The sequence below is a fragment of the Talpa occidentalis genome, unplaced genomic scaffold (genome assembly GCF_014898055.3).
Source record: "Talpa occidentalis isolate TD23 unplaced genomic scaffold, MPIMG_talOcc4v2.1 talOcc4.13, whole genome shotgun sequence".
NCBI classification, from domain to species: domain Eukaryota; kingdom Metazoa; phylum Chordata; class Mammalia; order Eulipotyphla; family Talpidae; genus Talpa; species Talpa occidentalis.
The window spans coordinates 32,577,307-32,600,939 of record NW_023601322.1 but is presented as its reverse complement, the minus strand read 5'-3'; the positions used below and the strand labels follow the sequence as shown (position 1 = coordinate 32,600,939).

General features: G+C 41.2%; 1 protein-coding gene across 1 annotated transcript; it reads left to right on the top strand.

Moving 5' to 3' along the window:
* Nucleotides 1-352: 352 nt before the first annotated feature.
* TTR (transthyretin) lies at nt 353-6,612 on the top strand. Its single transcript, XM_037509714.1, has 4 exons — nt 353-504; nt 1,342-1,466; nt 3,312-3,447; nt 6,368-6,612. Exons 1-4 carry the CDS (start codon nt 436-438, stop codon nt 6,473-6,475), a joined length of 438 nt encoding a protein of 145 aa, XP_037365611.1. The 5' UTR covers nt 353-435; the 3' UTR covers nt 6,476-6,612.
* The last annotated feature ends 17,021 nt before the right edge of the window (nt 6,613-23,633 follow it).

Below are 23,633 nucleotides of genomic sequence, written 5' to 3'. Positions count from 1 at the left end.
TAAGTCTGTGCAGCCAACTGTCTTTGAGTGTGAAATAAATTATTATAATGTGCATCTATCATCTAAAATGAAAGACAAAATGCCTAGAATAGGGAAAACATGCACAGATATAGGTGAGGGAGGTAAAAAGTCCCAAGAAGATTGCGTAGGACATTTGTTGTTAGTTTTGATTGTTCAGTTTTGATGATCTAGCTGGTCAAATGATCTGTTAAGAATAAGAATATTTCTAAAGCTAATGTTCCGATGCGCTAATCTCTCCAGGCAAGGTTCATATTTGTGTGGGTTACTTATTCTCCCTTTGTTGACTAAGTCAATAATCAGAATCAGCAGGTTTGGAGTTAGGTTGGCAGGGATCAGCAGCCTGGCTTGGGGGAAGTGAGTATAAAAGCCCCAAGCTGGGAGCGGCCATCATAGAGCCCACTAGTTCTCGACAGGATGGCTTCCCAGCGCCTGCTCCTCCTATGCCTTGCTGGACTCGTATTTGTTTCTGAGGCTGGCCCTACGGTGAGTGTCTCATTCTGTGAAGCCCCTTTCTTACATTTCCTATGTATTCTAGCTGAAGTAGAAGTGACAAGGGGACTCACCATCTCTTTTTAAACATCATCGATTCAAGCTCCACAAAGAATGAAGCTTTGCTGAGCTCACTGAACTGGGGCTTGGATTCTGGATGCTCTCCCATTTGTTTTGGTGTCTCAGGTTTGCTATGCCTCATACCTCAATTTCTTAAGATAAATGGTAGAAATAATGACATTTGTGAAGCTATTCATAGCAAATTTTCATAAATGCATGCTTTTATAGAATTTATTTCCCTTTAGCTAATGAAAATGGATTTATCAACTATTTTTGAAAGGCTTGGAGGGCAATATTCGATATCTTAAGTACTCTAGAAGAATTAATGAACACTATAAAAAGGATCACAAAGTCATGCAACATTATTTTATGACTACTAAGAGGGAATTAATTACTTGGGCAACAATTGACTAAAATGCTCTCAGGAAAATGATTTGGTTCCATGGAATGTTATATATTTTCAATAATTCCACTCAAACAGCGAGTCTTAATGAAGCCACAGGTCTCAGGGGCCTATTCTCTCCTTTAAAATCCATTGTATATGTACCCAGTTGAGCTCAGTGTGTTTGGAGGCGAAAACCATTCTTGCTTTGGGAACACTCTTGTCTATGTTATACTGAGTAGCAAAGCTCATTAACTGTCAACACTTGGGTTACAGGAAATGCGATTAGAATATACTTCCTGCCTTGTTCCAGATTTCTAATATCATAGAGTGGATCCTTTTTCTATTGCCAAGTCTGTTAACTTCTCACTTGTCTTCTCCATACCCAGGGCCAATCCAAGTGTCCTCTGATGGTCAAAGTCCTGGACGCTGTCCGAGGCAGTCCTGCTGTCAACGTGGATGTAAAGGTGTTCAAAAAAGCTGCTGATGAAACCTGGGAACCGTTTGCCTCTGGGTAAGCTGCCCAGCGAAACCAGACATGGGACTTTATTTTACCTTTCATTTACCTGCCACTTGTTGTTAAACAGAAAATTAGGCAGAGGCCAAGAGGGTCCTGAGAAACATGACTTCCTCTCGCTTTGCATAGCTGAGCATGACCAGGAATCTGAACAATCATTTTTTTGAGTATGTAGCTTCCATCACTTTCTTTATGTGGCATGTGATCCAAAATGATGGTGAGCCACTGCTGGAGTATATGGAAGGTGCCACCTCCTTCTTTTTGTCACTGTCTGTCCCTAATGACACTCAGGTGCTTTGTGAATGCTGCCCCTCAATTCTTTTCCTTTCATTAATAAGTTATCACACAGTACACATCTTTGCTAAAATTACAAGACAAGGGTTCTTGGCTTGAGAATTACCCAAGGGCACCAGGGATCCTGAAAATTCCTGAAATGACATATACATGTTTGTATGTGTGAGCAGCTGTCTGCAGTTTACCCAGATCACCCCAAATCCAGGACTTTTGTCTAACAACTATTGGGGGAGCACCCACTCTGCATGGCTGGGCGCTGTCGAGCTCAGTAAGAAAGGACACAGAAAAGTCAGATGCACAGTGTAGACTCAGCACAGCCCAACCTCCCAGTCACCCAAAATCAGGTACAAGAGTGACTTCGCACCTCTTGGCTGCTTTATAACTTTAAGGGAGTCTTTCCACTTCTGCTAGCAAGAATTTCAGAGTAAATGCCTATTAGTAAACCTGAACCAACTAACTGAAAAAATCAACCAGGAAACGGTTAGCACAAAGTATTACTGCTGAGTGTTTTGCTTTCCATGTGGGGGAGACTTCCTGTGTGTTTTAACTGAATTCTAAGATCCCCAACCAGTTCCTTACCCATTATTAGGAAGATCACTTTCTTTTATGTGATTTCAGGTGAGTTTTTGCTTGTAGTTAATTTATGTTTATGTAAAATGCCAAGCACAATATGAAAAATAATTAAGAAAGTATTCTAAGAAAGAAAGAGAATAGACACCAAATATATGTCTGCGAATATTTTTTCTTATGACAAGACAATAAAAGTATGTTAAATGTTTTCTTCCTGGAAAAGAAGAAAGAGGGGTGGGCGGCTATGGTCAGAGGCAGCAAAGACTACTTCCATTTTTATGTGTCTTAATTATTACAGTTTAATAGGGAATAGTTCCTAACATCAGTTTTTTTTAATTGTATTACTTTTTTAAAAAGTAACTTTTATTTACAACACTGTATATGATTTAGGGATAATAGACTCACACCTCTTCTAACGCACATTATCACACCACAGCCACCACCAAGGAGTCCATATCTTAATCAGATCTTAATTGGGATTTAGTTGGGACTTAAATAGAAGTTACCTAGTTAACAAAAAAAAAAAAAGTTGCCTTCTTTGTTGTTGGCAAAGTATTTCCAGAGAGATTAAATATATACAGTTCTTCACCTAATGCCACAGGGGAGAGGACAGAAACCTGGTGTTCTGGAGAGCTGCCCAGTCAGGGGGCTCACACCCACTTCTGGGGGTCTTTAATAAATTTCCTCCAAACACCAGCGAATTGCAATGACTCTTTTTGAACTAAAAAGAGGTGAAAAATCTACAATGTACTTTTGGAAGCATTTCTAACAAATTGCCAACCTGGTAATTTCAGATAGTTACTAGAATTTTCCCTGTCCTGACTCTGTTGAGAGGAAAACAATACACGCACATGAAGCATGTGGGGGTGTGTGTGTGTGCGCGCGCGCGCACGTGCACCTGCACACTGGTGTGGTGTCATTTTGTCATGCTGTTATTCCTTCAGTGCTTCACTTAACCTGAACTTTTGCTCCTCCTAGGAAAACCAGTGAATTTGGAGAGCTCCATGGGCTCACCACTGAGGAGAAATTTGTAGAAGGGGTATACAAAGTGGAATTAGACACCAAATCCTACTGGAAGGCACTTGGCATTTCCCCATTCCATGAATATGTAGAGGTGAGTGCATAGACACTTGAGCTTTGGTTTTTGGTTTTGGGGTTTTTCTCCCGATATTTTGGGTTTTAATCCCAGGAAATGCACAGTTTGCCTTTCACTTACTATGGAAATGTCACAAGGAAAGCATTGAACTAACACAGTTTTTCCTTTCCCATCTCTATAACCAGAAATCCACAAAACTCTGAAAAGCAAGCTTTTCCCCTAAATTTGGTGAAAATTCATTTAGCAACATAATACAAACTTATATGATGCTCTTTATAGTCTTCATTCATTTTACTGAATATTATTATTATTTGCTGAAGAGATATTGATATGTGGGATCATGAGATAACCTTCAAACCCCACTTGGGGTTTATATAACAAAAAATAGATGCACCATTTTACTTCTCTAAAGTTTTGTTCCAAAACACACCTGCTCCCAGAGGTTTACATAAATGATTTTGGGCACTGCATAGAGAAACAATAAATTCAAAATAATTTCAAAATAATAATGGTGACATAGAAGATACTAATTATCAAGCATATATCCTATGTCAGATGCAATTGTGTTTTCAAAATTTAACCTATTTAATCCTCATAAACAACCCATTCAGGTTAGTCCTATTATTATCCCCATTTAGCCACTGATGAAAATGAGGCACAGAGATATTAAGTAACTTGTCAAAGGTCACAGGGCTAATAAGGAGAAGAACAAAAATCATTAGCAATGTGACCCAGTGTAGATTTAGCCTCAGGTATGCCCCAGCTTTCCACCTATTAGAAGTCAAGCTAAAAAATAATAATAAAGCCACATTTGTAATGCTTGATTCACCTTCAATTCCTTTGCCTATTAAGTATTTAAGAACCTCAAAGTTATACATGGCCCTAATCTTGTGTGTCATTCCTTAAGTCATTTAAAACAGAAGACTCTCATGGAAATAGAATCCAGACATGTCGGTCCAACTTAAAGATCAACTAATTGGATCAAAAATAACTTGGCATGAAAAGGAACCATTCTCTCTAGCTTAGTCATGGACAAAACTTTCAATTGACATAAAACGGCTCTTTTATTAGACAGTGTTGCCAGGGAAGCTGTAGAGGCTTGTTAGACTTCTGGGGCCCACAAGTCACAAGCAAGCACATCTATTGTGGAGCACGGCTTGGCACACCTCTGCCAGGCTGCAAGACACAGAGCCCCTCCAGGGGCGGGTGCAGGGTTTAGATGGTGCCCTCCACCCGACATGTGCCCTAGGAGACTTTGCTTCAGCCCTAGAACTCAAAATAAGTTTCCCTGCAACCTTTGTCTTCCCTGAGTCTCCATGATAGGAACCCCTGAGAAAATTCACTGCTGTCCTTACTGTTCATAAAGTGTTGTTCCTATTCATTGGATATTAGCTTCCTTGTCTGCTATTCATTCTTTCACTACTCATTCAAATATTAAAAAATGAAAACTATGTGTTGAGCATTCTGCAAGAGATTCAGATGTGAAAATACATCCTTACCCTTGGAATGGAAGTGGGGGCACTGCTATAGGACATTTTGGGCGGAATCATGAGCCCAACTTGGAGTCTGAATCGATATGGAGAATGGAAGGCAAGCATGAATTCCAACATCTCACTTCAGCCATGAGATCAACCATAAGATTTTTCCCTCCAGCTTCTTCTAAAAAGGACCTTCCAGAATGTTCTCTTCCCTAGCATTACTTCTTCCTTAACCAGTGACCCAGGTGGCCATATTAGACTTACCCCAGAGTTAGGAAATTTCTTTTGGAACTATTAGTCCTCTTCACTTCATAGATTTTTTTGAACATAGATTATGCCATTCATAATTCTTAGGAAGACTCAAGTGGGACTGAAGAGATAAGAGATTGTCCTCAGTTGCTTCCAGAAACTTGGCCTTTAGGGAGTGCCCGTTCTCCTTCAGGGAGATTCTTAAGTGATTCTCTCCTCCTCTCCTTGATGTGATTTTGGGGTTTGGTATGGTGCAACCAGATCTTTTTTTCTCCTGTGCCCAAGTAATCATGGTTTCCTTTTTCCATATTTGGAACAAAATGTATTTATACAAAGTGTGCCAAAGCTCAACCTAGGACCTGTAAACAAAATAACTAAAAGTAAATACTTCCTAACTGCTCCCATCTCTCTCCTGAATCAAATTTTTCTCTACATGCTTCACTGCAGGGGCCTAGATTTTCCTAACACCTGAGTCTCAGAAGCTTCACTCAACTACTAAATTAGCCTGAAGTTTGTGACTGAGACAACACTTTGAATGACAATTTTCCCAAACAGCTGCAGAATTCCCACCTGGGTTTCCCACACTGTGCTTGTATTGTAAATAGGACATTATAATGCTTTTATTTATGTCAGTGCCTGTTTTATACATAAAAACATACTTGATGTTCATGGTAGAAAATATAAAGGAACAATTGGAGAAAAAACTCTATGGGCATGGAGAACATCTTGTAGTCTGGCTCTGTCACCATATAAACTTGGGCCAAATACTGTAATTCAGGGTTGGGTTCGCTTATCAGTGACATGGGAGAATGGTTCCCTTTCTGCTCCGAAATTCTAGGCCTCTGAATCTATGGTGGGCTGGCAGTCACTACTCTCAGGTCTTCAGGTGGCTGAATGCCAGCTTCTACCTTCTCCCACCTCTTACTGAAACCAACAACATGAACAAGAAGTTTTAGGCTCTTTAGGATTTCCCTCAGCCAGGGGAGCACTTTCGGTTGTGAGTAGGTGAAAAAAAAGAGACCTGATTCTCCAGGCAGGGAGAAAAGTCTAATTCTAGGGCCCACACAAGACTCCAGAGGGTTTAGCTAGCCAGCCTATTTGGATATTGGTGTTCTAACCTGCCCAAAAAACTAATGAAATAAAAATAATCAACAGTCTCTGTCCATGCTGCCGGATGAGCTATGCTGGAATTAGCCTCTCTTCTCCCGCAGGTGGTGTTCACAGCCAACGACTCCGGGCAGCGCCGCTACACCATCGCAGCCCTGCTCAGCCCCTACTCCTACTCCACCACAGCCCTCGTCAGTGACCCCAAGCAATGAAGGACGCCTCCTGCTGTGGCTGGGCAGAGGGGCAGGATTTCATGTAACCAATAGTATTCCATTTTTATTAAAGCAGTGTTTTCACTTTATAAGCTATGTTATAAACTCAGGCAGAAACAATAAAACATTCCTTTTAAGCACTTCCCATTTCATTGGAACTTGCTTTTTACTTTTTTATTCACCTGTTGTCCTTGCAAAATTGTTTTATTTGTTTTACTGAGACACAAAGGAATTCAGGAAGTCTCTGCTCAAAACTCTGGGGCAAATACAAATTTCCAATGTCTGTGTGTGTGTGTGTGTGTGTGTGTGTGTGTGTGGAACCCTCGCCGGCGGCTGGGGAATGAACTGACACTGCAGAGGCTGCGGGCAGCCTCGCAGCCCAGCGCTCAACCACTGCGCCACCAGGGGAGGCCCAAATTTCCAATGTCTTTTAAGTGAAGTGCACATTAAACATAGTCTAAAGCCAACGAAACCCCACATTCTAAAGCTGAGAAAGCTTTTATTTCCCTCTAACCTTCAGTGAATAGTTAAAGACAAATTTGAGGTACCCACTTCTTTACTCTGAGGATTCCTTTTTTAAGAGTGTCACTGATTTTTTTTTTTTAAAGATTTATTTATTTATGCATACAAGAACTGGGTACAGGCCAGAGGTGTGGAGGGTGAGAAGATTCACAGAGACAGAGTGGGGACGGAAGATGCAAACTGACTGAAATACACTGTTGAGGGGAGCAGCAGGCAAGACAGGAGAGCTCTGCTGCACCATGTGGGTAGCTCCCTGGTCAGGGATCAAACTCATGCTGCAGTGGCTGGAGATAGCTTGACAGTGCTGTGCTTAACCCCTTGTGCCACCAAGAAGTCCCCACTGATTTTAAGAGTAGAACAGCTCACTCAGTACAGAACTGCAGTTACCAGGCCCTCCAATTCAGTGCCGGCCAACTACACCCCAAATCAATTGAGGAAGGAATGTAGGCAGAGAACTTTTCCACTTAAACCACACCACCCACATATAGCAACCCAAAATTCATGTTCAAGTGCCTTTGACACACCAGGCACAATTTTAGGTGATCTGAACATGAAGAATAAGACCTAGTGCCTGTGTCTACAGAACTCATACCCTTTTGAGAAAATAACTATGTCAACATGACTTTACAAGAGACTCCAGTAGAAGGTGCAGTGAGAGCAAGAAAGAGGGAGTAGCAAACAGTCTGGAGAAGTTTGAGAAGGACTCACGAAATAAGTGACTTAATCTGACTCTCCGGGCTCCTTAGAGAGACAGGGATGAGGTGTTCTAGATAGAAAGCCAAGACTGCAAGGTCAGACCAGGTGAAACAATATGTTGATGGACTAGATGGTGATTTGCAAGGTTTCAAAGGATAACAAGTCCCTCTCCCATGTATATTTGGTCAATTGCTATTGGATGGCAAGTTCTGTAGTTTCAATGGTCACACATTGGCGACTTCATAAGGTTCAATCTAATCTCTATAAGGCCATGCCAATCTGTAGAATGCTGTATTTCTATTTGGTTGCTGTTAAGTAGGATGGACTTTTCTAATCCAAGCAATTTGAAATTATAACTCTTCCACAGAGAGAGAGAAATTCTGTATATTATCTATCTATCTATCTATCTATCTATCTATCTATCTATCTATCTATATATGTTCTGTATATTATAGATATATGTGTAAATAGATATAATATGAATTGAATTTAACATTCCTATATCCACTTACTGGTATCAGCAAACTTAGTTTTGTCTATTGAAACCAACTCTGTTTGACTCCCACTTAAAGTTCATTCTTCTCCTTCTGTTCTTGAATTTCATCTACCTTCTAGAAGCTGTGTAGCATCTTTACATAAGGTACAATGTTTCATTTGGGCCCTGACATTCCTCTGTCCAAGCAGCTTCAGCTGTAATGATCCTTTTCTCTGTTGTTAGAAGATTTTTGTTTTTTTTTTCTTATAGAGGCATGTTTTATTTATTTATTTATTTGTTTGTTTGTTTGTTTGTTCTGTTTATACATGCACTGGGTACAGTCAGAAGCGCGGGAGGGTGAGAGAATTCACCAGAGCCAGAGCGGGGAGCAGAGCAGGCAGAAGGACCGAAGTACACTGCTGAGGGGAGCAGCAGGCGGCAGGAGAGGTCTGCGCGCCATGTGGGACCCTCCTCCGGTGGCCAGGGAGCAGCCGGGGATCGAACCGGCGCCGCAGAGGCCGCGGGCGGCTTCGCAACCCAGCGCTCAACCGCTGCGCCACCGGGGAGGCCTTCTGTTGTTATAAGTTAATGTCTCCTCCTATGCTGTGAGGGGCTAGATTATGTCCCCTAAAAAAAAGATATTTTTAAATCCTAACTCCCAGTACCTTTGAATGTGACATTATTTGAAAATAGTCTTCACAGATGTCATTAGTAGATGAGATCATCAGGGTGGGCTCTAATCCAGTATTACTGGTATCATTATAAAAATTTGGACACAAACATACATATATTGTGAAGTGATTACCACCACAAGATTAGTTAACACATTCACCACCTCACAATTACCAGTTTTTTGTGGTGAGAACTTTTAAGATCTACTCTCTTAGCAGCTTTCAAGCATACAGTACAGTATTGCTAACTACAGTCACCATGCTGAACATTAGATTCCCAGAATTTATTCATCTTATAATTGAAAGTTCATACCTTCTGACCACTTTAGACAAGATTAGCAATTAAATCAGTAGACTCTGAATAGAAAGATTACCCTCCAAAATGTGGGTGGGCCTTGTCCAATCAGTTGATGATCTTGAGGAAAAACTGAGGCCACAGAAAGGATTTCTGCCTTCAGACTCAAGATTGTGACATCAACTCTGACTGATGTCTCAATGGTTTCTCTGTGGGGAGGGTAGACCAAAGGAGAGATAAACCCATAATTGGTAAAGCAGAACAGTTCTCTTTTCAGTGAAAAGAGGGTTTTGGTATTTTGTGGGGTTCAGTGATTTTTTTTTCTTACTTTGTCATGACCTTAGAGTAATCTTGTTTGGTGTTGATATTCTGTCAAAGTCAGTAGAACAAGGATCCAAAATCACTTGTAATAACACTGAGGCTGGTTCCTTTCTCCAGTTATTCCAGGAGCTCTCTCTTCCACCTCTTTACCTCAAGGTCTGTAGATGCATTTGGCAGATGGCAGTGAGGGCTATTTTGTGAGAAAGGAAAGAACCAGAGGAGTCCCAAAGTCCCGGCCATGATCCTGCCTCAGGGAGTGAAGGAACAGGCCAGCAACTGAGCTCAGGAATGTGGACAAAAGAACAGATTTGTAGTCAGAGATGGCGAGTTCAGCCATGCTGAGCTTAAAGCAATCAATCAGTTTTTACCTCAGAAGCTGGCATTGTATGGACCCTGATAGGCAGAAAGCAAAAATCACTAATATTAAAATACCTCCTGAAACATTTGGATACCAACTGTCAAGCAATGAAATTGAGGTTATTTATGCCTTAAACTATATTTTGTCTAGAGAGGCAGCACTTCCTAGGAATTTTTTTCTCACCCAAATCCTCAGGTTTACAGCCAATTCCTTCCTCTTATTTCACAGTTCATAGAACACACACCTCCCACGGCCCCATTACTTCTTCTTACTACCTTTCAAAATGGAAATAAACTCAGAATCAATTCCATGTTTTTAGCTCCGCATTCTCTTCTGGGTTAGAACTGCCCCAGATCATTTAAAACCAAGGCAAATGATCAATCATCTTCAGCCATCAGTGCAAATGCTGAAAGTTTATTCCAGAACCACTGTGAGCTAGCAAGGAAAGAGGGTTATGTGCAACCTGCTTAGGAAAAAAAAAAAAAAAATATATATATATATATATATATATATAAGATGGCTTCACTTATATGCAGAATATAAAGAAACGAAACAAAACAAAGGGCCAGGAAAAAGACAAAACTTGCAAGCTGACCATAGATCTGAGGCAAATAGCAGGGGAGGAAGAAGAGAGGACAAAATGAGGGAGGGAAGAACACAAGGGACTATGGTGATGGATCATGGGTGCCATGGTGATGGGAGAACTATGGGGATAACACCTGAGGGGAGAAATCAAATGTCCAAAAGTTAACAATAAGAAAAATAGTTCTGTATCTAAAAATAAGTTTCAGGGCCTCCTAGGTGGAGCAGCGGGTTGAGTGCAGTGCTGTGAAGCTGTCCACAGCCTCTGCAGCATGGGTTCGATTCCCAGTCAGCCAGGGAGACACCCACATGGCACTGCAGACCTCTCCTGTCTCGCTCGCTGCTCCCCTCTGCAGTGTATTTTGGTCCATCTGCTGTTCTGCACCCTGCTCTGTCTCTGGTGAATCATCTCACCCTCCCACGCCTCTTACCTGTACCCCAGCTCTTGCATAAATAAATAAATCTAAAAAAAAGATTTATTTATAATAAAAATAAATAAAAATAAATTTTAAGAAATTGAGATGTGGAATTTCCTCTGAGCTCAGCAGTCAGTCACTTGCTGTCACAGCCATCAGTGTCACACCCCAAGAGGCTTAAGGTTGTGGAAATGGGCATAAGACCTGAAGTGGACATATAAGGGTGAGCTTAGGGGGAGAGGGCTGAGGCCCCCCAGGAGAGTGTGTGGCTGCTAACAGCAGGAGGACTGAACTGAACAAACAGAATTTGAAGGCCTTCCCCTTAAAAGTGTTTTTGGAAAATTCACTGGAAAATCTTATCAGGTATCTGTAGAACCACGCCAAGCACATAGTCAGTACTCAATGAATATTTGTTGAAGGTATGAAAGAGTGGGCTCCAGGTAATCAAATGGTTCTTATCAGAATCCTTGCAAGCCCCTTGTGCTTTCCAAGATGTTTTCTTCCTCTCACAGACATGTGAGAAATGACATTGTGACCTACCAATGTACAAGACATGCACCAGTTGGTTCAAAACCATTAAGACTATCAACTCCTGGGAGTAACCTTGTTCAAATATTTTGTGCCAGGTTCTGTATCCTAGGATTGATTTCAAGAACTTAGTTCCTGAGAATACGTGAAAATAGAAAGTCTGTTTAAAATGTCCTTCTGCCTAGTGCCAGGACCCAAAGAACAAAAGGGTCCCTTCATTCAAAATTAACACTAAAGCCAGACTGGGGCTGGCCACTGTAGGGGTTCATGGCCCTGCATAGCCAGCCAAGGGGCCCCACATGGGAAATCAGGGTCCCCAGGAGGCATCAGGGCCCACATGGAACATTGGGGCTTGTCAGGAGTCAAACTCCTCGAGACTGGGGTTCCTCTATACAGAGGCAAATACACAGAAAAATCCATGAAGACTCCGTAACAAATATTCTAGCTGCAGTCAGCATCCATTCTACTCATTCATTCTTAATCCCATCATTTCAATTTATTGAATAGGAAGGAAATGCTCTCAGCTTTAGGCCCAGGAGGAAGGAGTGAGTGTATACAGCTTCTTGGTCTAAATCTGTCAGTGAAATACCATCATCTTTGTCCTGTGTTTAGTTTAGGAGTGGTCAGGGGGCCTTAAATTGCCCAATCAAAGGGAAACCCAGGACGTCTCTTCACAGTGAGATTAAAAAATACAGTCCCTCCCTAGAAGAATACAGTCCCAGAAGGAGCTGTCAGCCATCCCAGGACCATGAAGAGGGAGACCTTTCAAGAGGGAGCCAGTTCCAAGAAGGTAGAAAGTGAACATTGGTGACAACTGCAGAGCAGCTGGAGCATTTTTAATATTTCTGGAATTTTCACTGCCATTAACCAACAGTTTCCTTTATTTTTTTTTTTAGAGACTTATTTATGCATACAAGAACTGGGGTACAGGCCAGAGGGGTGAGGGGGTGAGAGGATTCACCAGAGACAGAGCAGGGAGCAGAACAGGCAGATCTACTGAAATACACTGCTGAGGGGAGCAGCGGGCAAATCAGGAGAGGTCTGTTGCGCCATGTGGATTATCTCCCTGGCCGGGGATCAAACTTGTGCTGCAGTGGCTGTGGATAGCTTCATAGGTTGTGTCTTTACCCCTTGTGCCACCAGGGAGGCCCCATTTCCTTTATTTTTATTTATTTATTTATTTATTTATTTATTTTTTAAAGAGGCATGTATTTTATTCATTTATTTATTTGTTTTGTTTTGTTTATACAAGCACTGGGTACAGTCAGAAGCGCGGGAGGGTGAGAGAATTCACCAGAGCCAGAGCGGGGAGCAGAGCAGGCAGAAGGACCAAAGTACACTGCTGAGGGGAGCAGCGGGCGGCAGGAGAGGTCTGCGCACCATGTGGGACCCTCTTCCGGTGGCCGGGGAGCAGCCAGGGATCGAACTGGCGCCGCAGAGGCCGCGGGCAGCTTTGCAACCCAGTGCTCAACCGCTGCGCCACCGGGGAGGCCCCCATTTCCTTTATTTTTAAAGTCAGTTTGACTTGGTTATTTTTTTTACTTGTGACCAAGAATGTCTCAATTGATACAGCTGTCAAAATATTCGCCCTTTCTTGATAAAAGAGAATATAAAAAAATCAACAATGGTTCTAAAATGGGTTTTCTCCTCATGCATCTTATTAAATTGAAAGATTCAATCCTATGATTTGTTAGGAATAAAATTGGCAGAGTTCCTTATAAAGACAATTATTTATTATAATTTTGTTGAAAGGAATGTAATAGTTCAAGAAACTAAAATTATAGTAATCCATAGTTATACCACAATAGAATGTTTTCATTAATAGATTATAAACACATTTATATAAACTTTCAGTCATGATGTGAAATTCATTTCATGCTTTATTTTATCATGAATAAGTTCTATATCTCTACATAACCTTTATAATTTTTATTTTTGAAAAATTTACCATCTTATTTATATACACCTTGCTCACATATTTAGATTGTTTCAAATGTGTATAGTGAGTGCGGGAGGGCAGTGAGAGGATTCACCAGAGACAGAGTGGGGAACAGAACAGGGAGATCTACTGAAATACACCACTAAGGAGAGCAGCAGGCAAGACCAGAGAGGTCTATTGTGCCATGCGGGTTAGCTCCCTTGCTAGGGATCAAATTCAAGCCAACAAGGTGCGCCTTTGTTGTTGTAGCATTGAGACTTAACCCCTAGGCCACCAGAGAGTTCCCAAGGGTTATTTTATAGAACAATTGTCATAGTATACTTTATGGGGATTAAAACAATGCACAGTTTAGATTAAGCTCCCAAGACCTACAACTATTGTTATTCAGAGTAACATTAAGGTATGAGCACATTAATGTAATGTTTTATGACACTAAAGCCTTGCCAGTTCTGCTTATTAAAAAATGGTTTGCCACTGTAGTAGATACACTATCTCTTGTGATTGCTTTTTCTTTTTTTTTATTATTAAGAAGTAACATCTTTCCTGTAGTTGTTTTTTTTTTTAAGATTTATTTATTTATGCATACAAGAGCTGGGGTGTAGGCCAGAGGTGCAGGGGGTGAGAAGATTCACCAGAGACAGAGTGGGGAGCAGAACAGGCAGATTGACTGAAATACACTGCTGAGGGGAGCAGTGGATGAGACAGGAGAGGTCTGCTGTGTCATGTGGGTAGCTCGCTGGCCAGGAATCAAACTCGTGCTGCAGTGGCTGCGCATAGCTTCATAGTGCTGATGCTTAACCCCTTGTGCCACCAGGGAGGCCCTTCCTGCAGTTATTTTTTCATGTGGATTAGTCCCTTTAATAGAAAAAATTTTTAAAGTATGTTAACAGTGCAAAGAATCTGTAGTTTTTTTGGTTCACCCAGGTACCTGTTCTCTTTGCCTATTGCCACTGTAAGAGATTACCACAAATTCATGGCTTAAATTTTGGATAAATTTTATTTCCTTTATTCTCTTATACTTCAAGAGGTGAAAGTCAGAAATCTAAAGTCAAGGTGCTGGCAGTGCTGTTCCTTTTGTTGCTTCAGAACAAATCCATTTAAATATCTTGAGGCTACTGACCTCCCTGGATCATGCACCCTTTAAGAACCCTGACACCTACATTGGGTCACTCAAAAAATCCAGGATAATTTCCCCATCTCATGACCCATAACCATTCCTCACAAAGTTTCTTTTATCATGCAAGGTAACATGCATAAATTCTGGTAATTAGCACATCTTTGGGGGGCCATTATTCAATCTATGAGGGTTGACATGTATGGATATACTTAACACAATACAGAGTAGCTACTCTGTATTAAGTCCTGGGGCTATAAAGATGAATTAAGAATTAGGGTTTGTTTACAAGGAATTTGTGCTGGTAGCAATGGAAATGGGCATGAAAGAGAGGGAGAAGGGGCAGGGGGAAGAAGGAGGAATTGGTAGAGGGAAAATGTCACTGACATAAAGATGTTTTAATGCTATGGCAGCAGAATAAAAAGAATTGATCTAGGCCTCCCTGGTGGCACAGGGGTTAAAGTCAGCGCTATCAAGCTATTGCCAGCCACTACAGCACAAGTTCAATCCCCGAGTGCGATCCCCCGCCAGCCGGGGAGATACCCACATGGCACAGAAGACCTCTCCTGTCTCACCCACTGCTCCCCTCAGCAGTGTATTTCAGTCAGTCTGCCTGTTCTGTTCCCCACTCTGTCTCTGGTGAATCCTCTCTCTCACACACATCCCCACCGCACCTCTGACTTACACTCCAGTTCTTCTATGCATAACTAATCTTAAAAAAAAAAAAAAAAAGATCCTTGGGGTTGGCCTCACAGAGGAGGTGACATCTGAGTTAGTGCTTCAAAGCTAAGTAGGAAGCACCAGGCAAATAAGTAGGAAAAAGCCATTCTTGGAAAAAGACACTGAATTGCAGAGAGTCAAAGATTTGAAAGTACACTAAATGTTCAGAGTAGGCAAGCAATTTGGTTTAATTAGAAGTCTGGATATTTCCTATGGAGAGCTGAAACATTGAAGGGCTGTGCAGAAGTTCAATAACCAGTAGGTGATGGGAAACTTGGGAGGGGAAGAAAAGGTGGGGACAGGTCCAACCTCATCTGATCAATGTCTCTGAAGCCCAGTCTTGTGACGAGGGTAAGCTGAATGAGGGGCAGGAAGGATGTAATTGTCCAGCAGAGGGGTGGTAAATTCCACTTATATTCTTTTATTAATTTGTATCTAATAAAATTAATGGAAATGAATTAAAGTTCCCATCCTGATCTGAAGTTCTGTGATTTCATGATTCCTATTCAATTTATTCTCCTAAGGTTATTGGTATTTCAGCACTTTAGTTTGAAATAGTTTAGGCCTCAAGTGAAAAATTACCTTTACTCCCAGGAGTAAAATTTAGATAAGTAACTATTCAAATTGGACATTAAGAAACCACTGAATTATTTCCTCCAATGTATACTGATAAAAGCCATATTCTTTGTAACTTAAAAGCAGCAAAATCCTTCAGACTGTAAATCAATATTTGTTGTTGAGTTGTTTTGTAAGACTTTATTATTGGACTTTGAGATTAAATTGAGTCAGGAATGAGTTTCTCTCTTTTTTTTTTTAAAGATTTATTTATTTATGCATACAAGAGCAAGGGTACAGGCAAGAGGTGTGTGGGGAGTGAGAGGATTCACCAGAGACACAGTGGGGAACAGAACAGGCAGATGTACTGAAATACACTGCTGAGGGGAGCAGCGGGTGAGTCAGGAGAGGTCTGCTGCACCATGTGGGTAGCTCCCTGGCTGGCTGGGTATCAAACTCGTGCTACAGTGGCTGCAGACAGCTTCATAGGTTGTGTCTTAACCCCTTGTGCCACCAGGGAGGCCCAAGAATGAGTTTCTAAAGAGGTTTGCAAAAGGCCTGTAAATGTCTGGGTACATAAAATTTCTCATCCATTGCTCCTTATTCTGCTTCTTTAGGCCCTCAAAATTCCCTATCCACTTCCATTTTCTAATTTATCTTGTAGTAGCACTTAGCATTGGCTTTTACTCTCCCACCACTGAACTCCTCTTCTTGTGCTTCTCAATTGAGCCTCACTTTCACCGATTCAGAGTGACTGTGAGGTTTAATAATGAGGTATTAATAAAAAAAGCATAGAAAGTGCCTGGCCCACTTTGGCACATAATATGTGAATTATTGTCTGTGAAATTTTTAATAATTTGATCACATTATCCTTCAAAATATTAAAAATGAAACATCTTTCAGGGTGTTTTAGTAAATAACTTGTCAAAAGTCTCCAGCACTCTGTCTGTGAAAATGATTTATGACCCACAGAGAAGGAGGCGGCAAGATCAAGGCAAACTCCACAGGGTCCATGGGCACTGGGTTTGGCCTCCAACAGGGATTCTCAAACTTCCACGCACTGTCAACATCACCTGGAAGGCTTGTTGATCTAGATTGCTAGGCAACCAGAGTTTGTGATACAGTACACCTGGCTAGGGCCCGAGAATAGATATTTTTAACAAGGTCCCTAGAGGTATGCTACTGCTGACCCAACACACTTTGAAAACCAAGGTTTCAAAAATCAGGCCAGGTCCAAGGTCAGTATCTAATAGTACCATGAGTTTGCATCAGCTGTGAAGTCACATTAATGATTTAGGTATTGTCTACCTGGATTTTCCATTTCGGTAGCATTTTAGTCACTTCGGAATATTTGGAAGACTACCCATACCTTGCCCCCTACCAGACCAATTAAATTAATTCTCTGGATGTGGTATCTAAATGGGATTATAGTTTTAAAAAGATCAAGTGATTCAAATGTCAATCAGCATGGAGACCCACCTCGCCCAGAATGTCATCCATTTTAAACGGTTCCCAAATGCAGGAGAGCCCCTGAATCAGCAGCCAGGGCTTCTTAGATAAGGAATGTAAAAATCAAATCTCTAAGGAGTTGTTCCAGAATATTCATAGCTCTCCAAATCCAAATTGAAGTTGTATCCCCTGAGATTCTACCTTCTGTCCTTTCAGAGAAACACAAATTTTGAAAAATGAATGCACTACAGTTGAGAATTTTGGACTACAATTGAGAATTTTTTCACTTAGCAAATACTCATTGAACTCCCACGAGGGGTGCCAGGTAAAGATGAAAAGGAAATGTTTCTTGTCCTCAGACATCTCATTCCGGCAGGGTTTTTTGTGTTGTTGTTTTTTTTTTTAATTAATTTATTTATTTATACAAGCACTGGGTACAGTCAGAAGAGCGGGAGGGTGAGAGAATTCACCAGAGCCAGAGTGGGGAGCAGAACAGGCAGGCAGATGGAGGACACTGCTGAGGGGAGCAGCGGGCATGGCAAGAGAGGTCCGCGCGCCATCTGGGACCCTCGCTGGCGGCTGGGGATCGAACTGGTGCTGCAGAGGCTGTGGGCAGCTTCGCAGCCCAGCGCTCAACTGCTGTGCACAGGGGAGGCCCCCCGGCAGGGTTATTTTTATGTATGTTGAACACATGATTATCATAGCTTGTCACTTTGACAGACATCATCAAAATTGATTCACATGGGACCAGAACCTCTCTAAAAGAGAAATGACATTTCACTGAGGAGTCACTTGATTTTAGACACACACACCCAGTCCTGCCATCTTGAATGATAAGTAAGGGACTTAAGGATTCATGTATATCTCACAGAACACAAGCAAGGCCTCATCAGGGACTGGTTCTGGAAAGCCATCAGGAACTGCTAAAATGCCCTCTTCTCCCCGTCTCTGGGCTACATGATTCCAAATGTGGGTCTTCATTCTCTCTGCAGTCTGGCATCTCTGCTCAGAAGCACATGGAAGGAAATTTGGGCTTAGTCCCAACTCGTACTGTCGGTCTGCTTCCAAAATTAACTGCCTCAGTCCCTGTGTCCCTTCAAATTCCTGCCAAATGAGCTCTCTAAGCCCCAGGCTGCACCTTGTCCAGTGAGCAGTGGCTGGACAGCTACAGGGGTGTGGTGCTCTTCCTGTTCTCCTAGAGACATCATCTGTGAGCCTGCCAACCTCACTGATGTGACCACAGGAGGAGCTATTACCTTCCCCTCGTTAACAAAAGAATAAACTATGTATGAAAGAGAAAATCACACAGTGCAAACAGGAAGAGAAAAAGACCTGGAAAACATGAAAACCTGGCATTGCTGACCAGAACGGTGATCAAATAGGAATCATTTTCTTCGTTCAGAAAAAACCCATGAAACATTTGTTCTGCTTTGTCCAAGGAATTTTTAAATTTTGTTAAGATTGATTTAAGGGTTTGCTTTTTAAAGTCTGATTACAGGAAAATATTGGCACAGTCCCAGCTCCCAGCTATAGAAAATCTTAATTAAAGCTTCAGTCTGCTGCCATCCCTGTGGCCCCCACAGCCACCACTGCACCCCACCCCCAGGCCACATTCCTATTAGTCACTCTTGTAAGAAGCCACAAATGCACACATATACCTTATTTCCTCTCTTTCATTCACAAAAGAGGGCAGTTTATAGATTTTAAACCTTATTTTTTTTTTCCCCACTAGACACAAATGCCTGGAAAACAGTGCATAGCAGAACACAGAATTTATAGTGCCCAAGGAAAGCCTGCTCTCTGTTACTTAAACTTAGAAGAGCAAAGGCCAGGGGCAAGTACTTTTTAACCACACTGTACCCGTTCTCCTCAAAGACACCGAAGGAAAGTCAGGGTCCTCCCAGGCAGCAGGGCTAGAGGAACCCTAGGCCCCTTCATCCCCCATCCCCTCCTCAAAGCCAAGGTGACAGCCTACCCCACAGAGCCTGGGAGGAGAACTTTGTGGGAACTCCTTTTTATGTGACCTGAGAATTTTCACTATATTACTATTAGGTTTTCAAGTACGTTATAGAAGTAAGAGAAAAACATCTATTTCCCATATATATGAAAATAGAGGCCCCCATGAGTACTCTTGGCAACCATCTTCTCTACTTGCCTATGGCCTACTTGAAATAACTGTCTTGTTTACCCTCTGTGCCCCCACGCTCAGCATAGTGCCTGAAACATAGCAGGTGCTTAATAAACACCAACAACTATTAGGGATAAAAGGACTAGAGACAAGGTTGCCAGAAGCTACTAGATAGGTTAAAACACTGCATAACCACCCCGTGCAAACTGCCATTTATACAAGGTCAAGAGACAAAGAGTATAATGAAGGGGAAGTCTGGATACCACAGTGACTTGTTTTGCCTGAAAAAAAATACAAGATTTCATAAAGACTTCAGTAAAATTAAGTCAACCTAAATAAGGGACCAGGAAAAAGACTAAATAATACAAAGTAAAAAATCAAAATCAACAAACAACTATAAACCAGAGACACACTAATGGCGGGGGGGAAGTGGTGGGGAGAGGAAGGACTAGGGTCAAAATAAGGGGGTGTGTAATTGTGTGGGGAATATAACCAAAATGAAAATGCATACAATGTGCAAAAATGAAAAAATGATGTAAGAATTATATAAGATAAAATATTAATTAAAAAAGAAAAATATATATAATATGAATGATAAAAAATTGTTATCACATTTTTTCTTCATTCTAAAATGGTAGTGGTAGAAGAGAAGCAAGGGAAGAAGAGGGAAGTGAGCGCAAAAGGACTCACTTGGAAATGGACCCTTGGAAATGAACTTGGTGTATTTTTAACTCAACCTCACATGGAAATTATTTCCAAAGGTAACGTAACACCTTCTTTGGTAAGTCAAATAAGTGTTTTCAGCATCTGCCCTCAAACTCTTCCATATTAGTTTCTTGAGACAGTCATTTTTCAGGGAGGTGACTCTCACTTTCCATGTGTAATTCTTTTAAATAAAAATTATCCTGGCTTACTCCTGGACTTAATTCTGACTTAATTCTTTGCTATTCTGTTTTTTAATATACTGACCTACTACATGAATATACTGAATATATAAACCTTAAAAACATCTTGAGAGGGCCTCCCTCGTGGCACAGGCGGTTGAGCGCTGCACTGTGAAGCTGTCCGCAGCCTCTGCAGCGCAGGTTCGATCCCGACCGGCTGATGAGAATCCCACAGGGTGCAGCAGACCTCTCCTGTCTTGCCCGCTGCTCCCCTCAGCAGTGTATTTCAGTCAGTCTGCCTGTTCAGTTCCCCACTCTGTCTCCGGTGAATCCTCTCACCCTCCTGCACATCTGGCCTGCACCCTGGTTCTTGTATAAAAATAAATAAATCTTTAAAAAAAAAAATCTTGAGAATTATGTTGAGTTGGTTTTCTATTCAGATAAACTTGTAGGTAGAGCAAAACACATTTTAATAACGGTTCTTAATGGTCATAATTAGGGCACTGTTCCCACGAAACCCAGTTCAATTAGGTAGGCATGATGCATTTAGACAGCTGTGTTCTGTCCCACTAGATGGCAAATAGTGTTCCGTGACAGAATCATTCGTTTATCGAGCATTGTGCTAGATGCTAGGATTACAAAAATGAATTAACACAGACCATTGCTCTCAAAGAGCTAACTATGGGAGAAAAAGGAAATGTGTAAACAAATAAATATAACAGCTCAAGACAGGCTTTAATGGGTTTATGTAATCAAGGCAGGAGTACAAAGGAGTGGCAAATTTTACTTGGCTTGCCTAGAGGAGGCTTTCAGCGGAACTTAATGAGTCTTAAGAGAGGGGTGGATTCTCCAGCGGATAAAAGTTGTAAAGATGACAAAGGCAAAGAGGCATGATTCAGGTCACTGGCAATAGTTCACAGGAGCTAGCGAACATAAAGACAGTGGGAATGGGAGTAGAGGTCCTAGAAAGGCAAGCAGAAGTCAGATCATAAGGATCTGGTATGAAAAGCAAAACTACTTGGACTTGGGCCTCCCTAATGGTGCGAGGTGTTAGGATGGACGCAACCTATGAAACTGTCCGTAGCCACTGCAGCACGAGTTCGACCCCCGGCCAGCCAGGGAGTTACCCACATTGCACATCAGACCTCTCCTGGCTCACCTGCTGTTCCCCTCAGCAGTGTGTTTCAGTTGATCTGCCTTTTCTGTTCCCCACTCTGTCACTGGTGAGTCCTCTCACCTCCCACACCTCTGGCCTATACCTCAGTTCTTGTGTGTATAAAATAAATAAATCTTTAAAAAAAAAACTACTTGGACTTTATTCTGTAGGCAATGGGGAGCCATTGAAGGATTTTTAAGCAAAGTAATATTTCCAAAGACACAATTTTTGTGGCAGTACAAATCCAGAAAGTGGATTTAAAGAAGACAACACAACCTTATGTAAAAAAAGACTGGGGGAGATGCAGGTAGTTATGGAAACAAAGGACCAAATGGATTGGAGACTTAACAGGTAAGAGTTAATGTTGACTGTACAGAGGAGAAAAAGGAAGATGCACAGATTTGTCTTTGAGTTGTGAAGTATGGTGAAACAAGGAAGAAATTTTGGCTTTTAAGGGGGAAGTGATAAAGTCAGCTTAGGACATGGTAAATTTCATGTTTCTGTGGACAAGCAGGTGGAGAAGAGCAATAAATTGGCAATTTGGGTCAGAAGGTAAGAATTATGAGCTGGGAATCTCCTGCATATGCCTAGGGGGTACTTGTAGTCAAGTACTTTGCAAGTACACAAGATCACCTGCTATATGTGGCTATTTAAAATTTAACATTAAAAACCCAGTTCCTTACACTATTTACACAAAATGCTTAATAGTTACATGTACCTAGTGACTACTATATTGGACAGCCCCATCAGAGAACTTTTCCATCATCATAAACACTGTACTTGGCAATACCAGAAAGTGAGTTACTGATCACAGGGAGGAAGTGGAAGGTAGAAGAAGCAGGATCTTCTGTGGAACCTGAGAAAAGGATGGGTTAGATAAAGTCACACCCAAAAATCAAGGTAGAAGGAAAAAAGTAGGCCTTAAGATCCATGCTGGACATTTAACTTCTTCAGTTGTAATACTGGCAGTGCCTTCCATGAGCTAAGTTTTGTAATAGGTGCTTTCCATGTCATTTACTAAAACTGTACAACCCTCAAGTGATAGGCTAGTTGCCATTTGCTGCATTGTCAAGACTATTACTGCCAAATTTTAATCATGTTCCTTTGCCAAGTTTACTAATTATTTACATATACAATGCAGTACAGGATAATCACTGATTTCATGTCCTTATATAATTAAAGACTGCAATATCATTCTTTAAATATGATCCAGTCATGCTCAGTGAAATAAGCCAGAAAGAAAAAGAAAAATACTGAATGGTTTCACTTTTAGGAGGAATGTAGAGGATTCAAAGAAGGGATCAGGAAAAAAAAAAGTAATTTTAATAAAGTAAATATCAAAATAAACGGGCAACTATAAACCAGAGGCATTCTACAGAGGAGCAGAGGGGAGTAGGATCAAAACAGGGTGGGAAGAGCACAAGGGACTATGGTGATGGTACATGTGTGAATGGATGGTGAGAATTTCACCAAGTCTATAACCGAGATGAGAAAGCATACATTGTACAAAAATGAAGAATGATGTAAAAAATATATAAAATAAAAAATATGCATATAAACATGATACAGGAAAATTTGCACAAAGAAGATGTTGTTACTCTACAGCTAGCATAATCTGATCCCTTTTTGCTCAGGATATTGGGCAATGCCTTCACCTTACACTTTCCTGGAAACTAATTGCAAATCCTCCAAGATCTGTTGTAGAAGAGCAATTATCTCAAGAATCCTTGTTTACAGGTGAGAAATATTCTGGGTCTGGAGAAAAACTGCTTCTACAAAGAGGCTTTACTGGTCTAACTGCATTAGCAAAATAAAAAAACAAATTACCTGTGGAAGGCACAAATGAGCATGGCATTTGATAGTATGCGAGTTTCAGTTGTTTCCACTATGTCAGCTTTACATGTAGAAGATGATAAACTCCTTGAAGGCAGGTAATGCCTGAGACCTCTCAGAGAGTCTCCAGAACACAGATTTCAATTTATGGAACTTGGAAGATTAAATTAGCAATGGAACTCAGGTATATCAAAAAATGTTCTAGGACTATGTTGAGAAAGAGGCATGTTTTGTCAACCCACGTATTTTTCTTTTAATGATAATATTTCAAGAGTTTTGAGTGATATAGCAATATCTTTTCTGAAGTCTCTCTCTCTTCTCTTCCACACACACACACACACACACACACACACACACACACACACACATAACCATTAAGCCAAGTCAGCATGTTTCATGCCAGGACATGTTGATACATGTCCGTATGTGGAAACTTGGGATAAACTAAGTCCATTCATTTGTATGACTTTGCATGATTTAAATGACTAAATGATTTATGATTTAATGATTGGCTTT

Bases quoted from the DNA above. Each gene is read 5' to 3' on its own strand.
- TTR (XM_037509714.1), top strand. From the start codon at position 436: ATGGCTTCCCAGCGCCTGCTCCTCCTATGCCTTGCTGGACTCGTATTT. The intron at 505-1,341 runs GTGAGTGTCTCA...CTCCATACCCAG, and splicing joins TTTCTGAGGCTGGCCCTACG to GGCCAATCCAAGTGTCCTCT. The intron at 1,467-3,311 runs GTAAGCTGCCCA...TGCTCCTCCTAG, and splicing joins TGGGAACCGTTTGCCTCTGG to GAAAACCAGTGAATTTGGAG.